The sequence below is a fragment of the Haemaphysalis longicornis genome, unplaced genomic scaffold (genome assembly GCF_048455015.1).
Source record: "Haemaphysalis longicornis isolate Haplotype H1 unplaced genomic scaffold, Haemaphysalis longicornis Haplotype H1 scaffold_17, whole genome shotgun sequence".
Lineage (NCBI taxonomy): Eukaryota > Metazoa > Arthropoda > Arachnida > Ixodida > Ixodidae > Haemaphysalis > Haemaphysalis longicornis.
In genome coordinates this window covers 10,028,283-10,039,026 of record NW_027526276.1, presented here as the reverse complement: position 1 = coordinate 10,039,026, position 10,744 = coordinate 10,028,283, and the positions used below count along the sequence as shown (strand labels likewise).

Here is a 10,744-nt window from a genome sequence, read left to right as displayed (position 1 = left end):
GAATGCCATACTGCTTGGCGCAGTAACCAGTCTAGATGCGGATGTGGTGACCTTGGATGCCACCACGCTCATTGTACCACTTGGCCAATGTCATGTCAGACAGCGCGCCCTACAGCTGTCTGCCTACGCACTGCGCCCCAAACCCATTAGTGCTTACGTGTCCGTAGCTTCAACTGTTTACCCCGCTATCGTTCCCGGTATAAAAACATTGCACAAAATTTAAGGAAACAATTCTTTTTGTAAGGTTATAATCCCTGAATAATTTGCATTGGATTTTGTCCTCAGCCGACTGCAACGTAGGGCCAATTATACGTTCACAAGACTAGCGTGGAAAAGTTGCTAATGGGTCATATAGCCTCCATTCTCGAGTACGCTTCGTTGCATGCACGCTGCAGATCGCAACATTTGATGAGAACCAATAGGCTCGTTATTGAACGATCAGAATGCTCGGAACTCTCGAGCGACGGCGACAACCGACGCGAAAAAAGTAATGTAATGGGTACAACAAACAGTGTGGGCGACAGCGACAAACGAAAAAAAGTAATGCATTGCTGCCAATGCCCTTCGTCGTCGTTGCTGCCGCTCGCTTGTGGGCTGCTTCTGTCCGGGAATAAACCCGCGACGGCGACGGCCCGTCGCATTCCGCTGTCGCCGCCGTCAGCGGCCTGTGTAAAAAATTTTCGCTTGTCTGTGTCGCACACAATACCTGTTTGCCGTACACACTGAGTGAGGTTTCTCGCGTCGCTCATCGCCTTAGACGCATGTAATTACCCCTTAACAGTGCGGTGAGTACGCCCCGAAAAGTCCCATTTCCGTCCATCCTGCCCTCAAGCAAAACGTAAAAAAACTTGTCTGAACAGCATTTCAGTCTGCTGCTGTACGCGCGGCGGTCACTAAAATTATTGTAATTTAGTGACTACCACGAGCTAGACGCGCTCCTATCACTCAGCCTATAGGCACCGGACACTGCAGTTTGCCCGAGACTGCAGCGCCGCCTCTCGCCGCCGCTTAGCAACTCCGGGTCGGTGGATGTATCTACTGGCTGTTCAGCCGGCGTGAAAACGCGCGCTTTGTGCGGGTCGAGGTTGTGTGGCGGAAGTTTCTATAGGAACATCGTTATAATGGCAAGTTCCAGCGTCGTAAAGGATAAAAAACCTGCAGGAAAAAATTCGTGGCAGCGCCGCTACTGCTGCGTAAAGGACTGTCACAATCGCGAAGGGCAGCCTGGCATCGTTATGCACAGGTTTCCCGGGCAGCCGTGGGAGAAGGAGCGTCGCCAGAAATGGATTTCTGCAGTACGAAGAGTCAAGTAAGTAAGCCATGACCTTTTTTGTCAGTGGAAGGAGTAAAATAGTGAGTACGATCACCGTTTATGCGTAGCGCACACGCCAAGGGTCGTAAAACTAAAACGCTTTCTTTCAGTGTTTCATACACATCGCAGACTGCGATATTTGTGAATCGCATGCCGTGGTATTTGCACAACACAAAGTATTACGGCTACCGCCACTATTGTTTTATCATCAGTAACCTTTTTCTTTTTTCTCAGTGAAATTCACGGCACCGAATGGACGCCAAAAGACGGCTCAAGAATATGCTCCCAGCACTTCGCGGGGGGCGCCAAAAGCAATGTGAAGACGCATCCCGCCTACTGCCCTACTTTGTTCCCCGAGGTCTACAGAGTTCGGCCACGCATTCCAAGCGAGAGCCTGGCAAGATATCAAAGGCAAGGTGGCATTCACACGCGGTATTTGAGGCCTTTAACATTTTCGTGACTGCGGAAAAATCGGTTGTTTTGGGTGTTACAAGAAATATATTTCTTTTCTTGCCACAGAAAATGATTGATGCTGAAGTGTATGATACGAAATGAGAGAGAAGGAATAGGACTTTTTACAGCAATAATTTCAAACAACAGGTCTATAACACAGTTTATAAAAATATTATCAAAACCAAAAAAAAGCAACAAAAAATTGATGATAACCTTAGTGCTACATTGCACACGGTAGACATAAAAACAATTTGAAGTATAAACTTTGAACATACAGCGCTTCTAGAATAATACTGCACATATGAGCGGTGTAAGTACAAAAGGTATTCACATACACAAATAAACACGAACAGCTGCGCGCTGCTCCGGACCGCTACGCCAAGGTCAACTCCGGGCCGCCTTCGTGGAGAAAACTCGGCCCTCTCTCTGTGCAGTCTGCACGAAATGGTCTCGCCCGAACGAAGTGGACACCCTTCTGATGGGAGCTGAGGCCTTTAGTAAAGGGACGGTTCTGTTTACAACGCGCGCCCGCGATAGAGCGACCGGAGAAGAAAGCGAAACTCACCGCGGCGCACATCTGGTGATGGTCATGGGCGACTTGACGCACTTTCACAGCTCGTACTAAAGTCTGATGAATCGAAGTCGTCTTCCGTGTCTCTGCCGCTACCATCATGCACAGATTCAAGCTCAGGTACATCGGAATCCGTCGAAATTCGCCGTTCGCGCGAAGGATCGGCGAGCGGCGGTGACTCCATAACTGAAACCACGTGAGCTCGTCTCCCCGCCGCCGAAGGACATTTAACAACCTCTCCCCCCCCCCCTTCCACGGCAGGAAAACGAAACTCAAAAGCGAAACTGATAAAATACTTCCTCCTTTGCCATTTGGATGGCGTTAGCGGTCCAGAAGCGTTCATAGAATGCCAAAATTTAAATTTGCATTCACCGATCTCACACTATCGATTGTTCACGAAAGTGTTAATGTATTTTGCGTACTCTGAAAGCTGAGGTTATTATTTTTAAGCAAGAAAATAGCGTCTAGTTAAGGGGAATATGAGAAGGAGGTGGAGGAGAAGGAGTAAACTTTATTTAGGCGAACCTTAATTAGTAGCTGAAGTCTGGAGACCCGCCTGGTGGGGGGTTTCGTCTTGTAAGGGATACCCTGTCGTGCGCTGGTCACCCCGGGCCCTTTCAATCAGCCGACGCTGGGAGGAGAGGTCGGAGCTGGTTAGCCGTGCCACCCACTGCTCGTACGTAGGTTGGGGATTAGAAAATTAGAAAGAATTTTCACTTAGTTTTTCTTCCTAAAAGGCAACACCACTAGCCCAACAAAATGCTGTTGACAATAATTTAATTTCACAAAAGCTTTTTCATGGCGTATTCGATTTTTCGGCTCACTTTCAGGTGTCGCAGAAGGGGTACCCTTAGCAAGCCCCATCAACATCCTGTACAAGTGGGTAGCAGCCACGCAGCAAACCACGATTCCACTGCTAGCTTTGAAGAACTTGACACACACCAGGTGCCGACTGAAAGCCAGCCAGGCATCGAGGTGCCGAAACAAAAGTGTGATCAGGTAGTCAAGCAAATTGCCATGAACAAATACGTCTCTCCATCTTCAACGCATGCGCCGCGTTTCACAGATGATAATGTCAGATATTGAGGAACTGCCATATATGTAAGCTCAATTGCTCTGCATTGGTACTTGACTGTACTGAGTGTAAAATTCTCGACTTCATTGTACCTTTCTTATTCACATTTTTAGAGCAAACGTTTACTCCCCCTGCTTGCAATTCTGCCTATTCCACATAGATTGTGTAGCTATCCAGCTTTGAACGGGTCACACGGTGTTCGTGGATTTTTGGCGGAGACATGTTTGCAGTGCTTCTCTTTTTTTCAGGCATGCCAGACTACAGCTCACGACAGCGGAGGAAACAGCTTTTCAATGTTCATATGCTTGGCACAAGGAGGGGATGTCTGCACCCAGGTCGACCACACACCTGTCTGTGATGCAGTTGTTCAATGCACCCCGGCCGCCGTTCGTACAGTTTCTCGTCACAGTGGGCCAGACAAAAGGACCAGTTTTTTTAGCGGCTATGAAAGTGTCAAAGACTGCAGTGTGGCAATGAGGGATCTGTGTGGTGTAACACTTGAAGTATTCGCGCTTCTACTGAGTTTACTGCCTGCTGCTTCAGAGAGGAGCTGCGATGTTCCTGTTTGTGATCGTCTTGTGATGTTCTTAATGAAGCTTAAACTAGGAATCACATACTCATCGCTGGCCATTTTGTTTTCAGTTAGCAGAAAAACAGTGTCGCGCCACTTTCATGGCACTCTGCGCACACTCAGCACAGCGACAGAGAAGTGGATTTTTCGCCCTCCAACGAATGTGTTAATAGCAACAATGCCAGATTGTTTCAAGGTGCATTATCCTGGCTGCACCATGATTATAGACTGCACTGAAGTAGCAACAGAAAAGCCACCCACGGTGCCACAGCAGCGAGTGCTGTATTCAAACTATAAAGGTGGCTACACAGTCAAATTTTTGGTGGGCATAGCACCCTGCGGTCAAGTCTGCTTCAAGAGTAAAGCATATGGAGGAAGGTGTTCTGACGCCTATGTCACTGTTGATTCGGGGTTTCTCGATCTCGTACAACCAGGAGACGTAATCATGAGTGACAAAGGGTTTCCCGGCATTAAGGCGGGTCTAGAAGGCGCGCAGGCAGTCCTTGTGATGCCTCCTTTTCTTAAAGGCCAGGACCAGTTTACTGAGAGTGAAGTGCGAGATACCTATGACATCGCACAGGTTCGAATCCATGTAGAAAGAGTTATACAGCGCATAAAAACGTACCACATCTTAAACACGCGTGTTCCAATCGAGTTGATAGCCGAAATGTCGGATGTGTTTCATTTGTGCTGCATATTGGCAAATTTGCAACCGCCTATCATAAATGAAGAGGAGAGTGTAGATCCAAGCAGTTAGCTTCGAAGGTTCCTCACTTTAATGGGATGTAGTCTGTTGTGATGCTTGCCCAATTGAGGCATATTGAAGTGAATTTTTTATAGCAAAGCACTTCCTCGACTGTACTATTTTTCTTGTTCTAGTGGGCACGCATTGCGCATCAACTTTCCTGTAAATAATTTTTGCCGTTTGAACAATGTTTGATGGGAAAATGTGTTTATTTTAGTTTGTAATAGCTTCCGAATAAATTCATTAGTGCTACCCTTGTCTCTCGCATGAATCTCCGCAGCACAATTACATTTGGCTGAATAGTCTTGTGATGTGCAGAAGAGAAAACTACTCTAGCAAAAACACGGCATTCCCTGCACTACCTCTGCTAACAATTTTCTGTATTCACTATCGAAGGAGAATAAGGAGCTGGACGAAGAAACAAGATCAGAACAAAGCGTATATTGCTTTAGGCTGTATATTTATTAACACCCAGTTGCGCAAAGGCACAAATTAGCCCAGATTTGTCAAGTAGCTGCACAGGAACCGCAGCTTCGTATTTACACCCGACGCCATTTCACCAATGCAGGCAGGAGCCAAACAAAGTAAAACTCCTCAAGGGCACGCACAGCTGAACACAAGAAGCTGTCATCCCTGGGGACAACAATCGTGACACTTTGTTTACTGGTGTAAACAAAAAAGAAGCACAATTCAAGGTTGCACACGTACATTAGGAGTTGCACTTGCGTGTAGTACTTGTGAGTCTTAGAAAGGGTTAGCTCGCCGTTGACGTATTTAATATATGGAACAAATGAGCGCGGCACTTTATGGTCGACTACATCACTGTCCCTTTGTTTAGATGGACATTTTATCTCCAAAAGGCAAGTCCCCTCTCGATACATGAAAAGCCCGTCCGGACTGCCACACAGCCACGGTTGCAGGGGATGCACCACTAGACCTGTCTGAAAATAAGCAAAATAAGTAAAGTAAGTTAGGTATCCACTAGCTCCTAATGGCAAAGCAACTTGATTTCAGGTAAAAATAGAAAGTCGATGTGTTACCTCTGTGACATGCGAAGAGAGTGTTTGCTCAAAGTGCTTCCGTGCCAACGGCTCCGTCCTTGTGCCTGAAATTTTTTTTTCTCAGAAAATTGGCAAATCGAAACAAATTAACGCCATACCATGCCTTGTAGCATCTGAAGAAAATGGTCTGGCTTGAAGGAGTGAATCCACCAGGTCCTCGGGAGTCTTTCTTGCTCGCAGGATGCTGTGTGCCGTTGAACATGTGATGCGCACTCTCCTTGCCATGTGCCAACTGTTGGTATTAACGGTATCAATGTAATAAATGGTAGCTGCAGAAACATACTAAGTCGTTTAGAATGACAAAACGAACTGCTGAAGGGACAAACCTCAAGTTCCTGGACTGCCCTTTCGTAGTTGCTGAGAGTCTGAAGGTGTTGCCACATTTTACATTTTTGCTGTAATACTCAGCACACTCCTTTGCAAGGAGATCTTCGTGACACTTCTTTCTCACGAGAACCTTGTTTTGAATTAGTTCCACCTCCAAGTCGTGGTATACCTTCTGGTGTGGCCTAAGAAGTCGTTGCAATTCTGCAACATGTTCATCTTCGACAGAGTTGCCCACCAATGCTTCACAGGTTTCATCCGCACTCTGGCTCATCTCTTTTAGTACAGATATCATTGGACACTTTATGTCAGGGAAATGCTGCAGTACGTAGTTGGGCTCCAACTTGGTAGGCTCTTTATTCCCGGCATACCGGTGCTTGTTGGCTGAAAGAAAATACAGTGTCAATCTTAGAATGGATAGCTCATATTCATGCTTTAATTATTTCCGTAGAAAACTAAAATGTCCTGCTAGAACATTCTAGAAGCCTCGGCAGCTGGTACTGTAGTGCGTTTTCAACCTTCAACCCTACATAGGGTTACCCGCCGCGGTGGCTTAGTGGCTAAGGTTGGTAAGGCTAAGGTAAGTCGCTGCTGAGCACGAGGTCGCGGGTTCGATTCCCGGCAGCGGCGGCCGCTTTTCTGAAGGAGGCGAAAAGCAAAAACGCCCGTGTGTACGAGATTTCGGCGCACGTTAAAGATCCCCAGGTGGTCAAACTTAATCCGGAGCCCTCCACTACGGCGCACCTCATCGCCTGCGTTGTCGGCGCGTTAAACCATACAATCAATCAATCAATCAATCAATCAATCAATCAATCAATCAATCAATCAGTCAATCAACCTACATAGGGTTCACGGTTTGCATTCAGTTGAGGCACTTACCACCAAACAACTCTTCAATGGAGGCTTTGTCGTTGATTGAAGGCTTCTTCGATGGCCTACCCCATTGCTGTGGCTGTGATGTACATGAGTTCTCCTCGTGCTCGTTAACATGTATGGCAACTGCAGCACAGTGCTTGCAGTCGCCAGTCGCTCCATAACGGCAACTGCACTTTCCGCCTTGTATGGCGCGGTCTTTACTTATCTGTAAAAATTAAATCATACCTTGTGTTATGTCCATGTGGTCCTGCTGCTCATCACCTACACTTGTATATTGTGACTATCGCGTGGACGACCACGCGCAGGGGCTTTTATTTATTTGTTAAGCGTTCGCGAGAGCGTACCACCTAATGTTTTCTACACTCAATCATTTGTAATCGTAAACACACGTGGGTTCCGCTTCAGTTTTGAAACGTTTAAGTCTCCATAATTCTCACAGACTAGATAATCCTGGCAGAATGTGAAGTGCGCATGAAGGCTCACTACTAACTCATAGCCCGCTCTAATTTACCCGTTTGATGCGAACGCTATCAACAGCACGCACACAATTTTGTTCCGTGCAGCCATTTAGCAGCAAGGTTGTTCAAACGCTGCGGTTGACGTCCGCCTCTGGTGACATAGCGACAATACATGGCCGCGTACGTGGGGAGTTGCTGTAAGCGGCTGTAACTGTGGTAACCCGGAAACAAATTGTATCACAGTGAGCCGCTCAGACGACTATAACATTACTCACAAGAAAGAAGCCGAAACTAAACGGCATCTTCGTAAACAGAACCCACCGCTCCACTGTATCAGCAGATTTCACACTGGGTGGCACTGAGTTTACTTTGTCATCAGCTAACAGCGTTTCGAATGTGTTGTTTAATTAGTGACAACACCAACCGAGCTGAAGTAGGGCCACGGATAAAGGTAACTGTAGTGTGGTTGCGCGAACAGAGATAGTAACAACATAAACACACCCCTGTCACGCACCGCCGAGTCACTTTATTAGGCCGCGATACACTAAAAAAATTGGTACTGACCTGGAGAGAAACGCTGTAGATACTCTTCCCTTGCTGCGAATGGCACTTCGAAACGATGCATGTCGCGTCAATTTCTTTTACGGCGTACACGTGCCCCGCAACGTACAATTTCTGCCCCTTCTCGCGCACGCGAGGCCGAAAGTAATTGTCCAGCCCTGTAATTCTCCGGAAACCGCAGAGAAGCACTTGAGGCATGGGGACAAGGCGAAATCGAGACAAGATGCACTAGAGAACAGTTTGACAGTACGAGACACGTTTTAAAGCAAACGCAGAAATAATTCAACGAGAGACAAAGCGGCCTTGAACGCATTACCGCGCTCCTGTCGTCTGGCCTTCACCGACCCGGAGTTTGCTCAAGCTTCCACGGGGCGGCGCTAGTGGTACTAATTCGTCGCGCCCTCTGAGCAGTGACCGGTGCCTATTGTACGCAATTCTTTGGAGCCGCGCAGGTAGCCACAGCTACTGCACGGCCGCCACTCTAACCCTAGCCGCCGAGCTAAGAGTACAGCGTAGCGCTGCGACTACTCGCGCGACCATGCTTCCTACCTGCGAAAACATTCCGCAAGGATACCAACACTTCACGAATCAAAGGCATTGAAACGGTGCAAGAATCGACGCTGTTTGCACACGGGTACAAAAGCCGCCCTTCAAAACTAAGCAACGGTCAAAATCAGTCACGAAAACGTTAGGACTAACCGCTTCCGCGGACCGAAGTACCGAGAGTAACTCTGCTTCGTTAAATACACAAGACAAGAATATGAGTAACTAATGGCTTACCTCTACTTCCCGCCAGCGGTTCTTCGTCCGGTAGATAAATCCAAGGTCCTAATAGCTGCGAAAGATCCCAAGCTCAAGGCGCGAAGCCTGCGACGGCCGCGGATACAGTACAGCCATAGCGCGCGCATCGCTACACAGTGCGCATAGTTCCGAAATCGGCCTCAGCGCTGTCGCCGCTGTGATGTTCGTCCGAAAGAAAAACTAGTACCACGCACGCACGCACGCACGAATGAACGAATATACGACTTGCTCGCGTGTGCATGATGTCGCGCTGACGCACAAGCGGCCAGCAGTTAGCCAACACGCGTCGTATACTGTGTCGAAGCAAGTATGACGATAAGGGCAGGTCCAACTTCCCATGTTGCACGAAGCGTCTGCTTGAAAGCCCACTTCGTTCGTAGCACATTGACATCACGGTCTGGCGCGGGCTGTAAGTCGCCCGTCCGGCCTTGGCGGGTTCACCGCCTGTGTAGGTTTTTGCAGAACACGCGCACTTCGTGGCTCGCTGAAGGTGCCTTTCAAATCACGCTTGCTCGGGCGGTTCGCGTTACCTGATCCCCCGGAGGAGGTACGACGCGTTACGTATCGTGATCCACGCCTGCGCCGCCGCGGGGGGGGGGGTCATCATTTCTCTTTGCTTAACAAAGGCGTGTGAGTTCCAGCAACCGATCGGTGTGTACGCTTTTATCGTCGCTCGTCAGCCGACGAGATAGTTTTCACCGTAGAGGGTGTTTTTGAGATGCCCTCGCAGTGGTATCGCCTGTTCCTCACACTCCGATCTTGCAGATAGGCCCCATATTGCTGTTAATACCAGTTATGTATACGGATTTTCTTTATTTAACCTAATAAAAGCTATCGTATGTACTACATGCCTATCTCGGCGACACTAGCCACGGTTATTGGGTCGGGTTCGTGTGGCGCTTGCAGCTTGAGCTATCAGACGAGCGCGGACTTCACTTCTTGCAACATCATTTTTCTCAATCGATCTCAGATTTACAATCCGTTTTTTTTTTTAGCTCGACTAGGCGCGGGACAAGCGTACGTCTATCAAACTCTTTCAAAGCGACCGTCTGCAGCGGTCCGTAGATTAGTTCCTTCGGTTTGCCGCCTGCCGCCACTGAACGCTGCGAGCAATCGTTACACGAATTCATATTCTTGCACGTTTAGAATGCGCGGCAGAAGTAATCGGGCGCTTTTTACACAACCGCTTTATATAATATATTCGTATGCAAATAAAACATCGCTGATGAGTTGGTGTGCGCAGATGGCAGGAGTGCATCTCCATGCTTACTCCCGCACTGGACAAGAATGAAATTGCAATTCTACTCTCCGTACTGGAGATGGGAGACGGTGCGCAGGTTTACTCTTCACTGGTGCGGGAGCAGAACTGGGGCTGCACTCCACCGCGCACGAGAAGAGTACGCGGTCAGTTTTGCTCTCCTCCTCATGGGGAGCGAGCATTGCATCCAACTCCCCGCAGCTTTCGAGGGGAGTCCACCAACGCTTGCAAGAGTACAATGACGGTTGGACTCTTCAACTGCTCCCCCGATTTCTTAGAGTGTACTTGTGATACATTCAAGCAGTGCTCAGAGGTCTGTCTCAGTTTGGCGGGTGAATTTGTGGCGGCGGCAAACGGTACCGATGTTTGTTGTCCCGCGAAGGTTTGCGTCGTCTCAAGTGTGCGTTCGTGTTACGTGCCCAGGGCGTGTCGTTTTCTCCGCGCATGTGCCAGCTTGACGCGGTGGGCAAATCGGCTGCCTACGTAAGTTATGTCAACGCCTCCTAAGAATGCGTCAGTTGCATTGGAGGCAAGTGAGACAGTAAAAAAAAAGGAAGTAGAAAAACAACTTAAAATGGCCACTTTCGAGTGTTTCGAGCATACTAATGTCTGGCCTTCATCATACTCGTTGCACTTTCAAAAGTGCCTTTTCGGCGCCAAGAAGTAACCAAGTGGTCC

The 10,744-nt window shown here is 48.2% G+C and overlaps 2 protein-coding genes across 2 annotated transcripts; one reads left to right on the top strand and one right to left on the bottom strand.

The window, feature by feature from the left end:
- The first annotated feature begins 3,066 nt into the window (after window positions 1–3,066).
- LOC144166367 (uncharacterized) lies at window positions 3,067–4,899 on the top strand. Its single transcript, XM_077695883.1, has 2 exons — window positions 3,067–3,335; window positions 3,660–4,899. Exons 1-2 carry the CDS (start codon window positions 3,135–3,137, stop codon window positions 4,737–4,739), a joined length of 1,281 nt encoding a protein of 426 aa, XP_077552009.1. The 5' UTR covers window positions 3,067–3,134; the 3' UTR covers window positions 4,740–4,899.
- Window positions 4,900–5,266: 367 nt separating this feature from the next.
- Window positions 5,267–6,013, bottom strand: LOC144166440 (uncharacterized). Its single transcript, XM_077695962.1, has 3 exons — window positions 5,887–6,013; window positions 5,768–5,832; window positions 5,267–5,668 (listed from the first exon to the last, which is right to left on the bottom strand). The coding sequence occupies exons 1-3, from the start codon at window positions 6,011–6,013 to the stop codon at window positions 5,267–5,269; spliced, it is 594 nt and encodes a 197-aa protein (XP_077552088.1).
- Window positions 6,014–10,744: the final 4,731 nt, after the last annotated feature.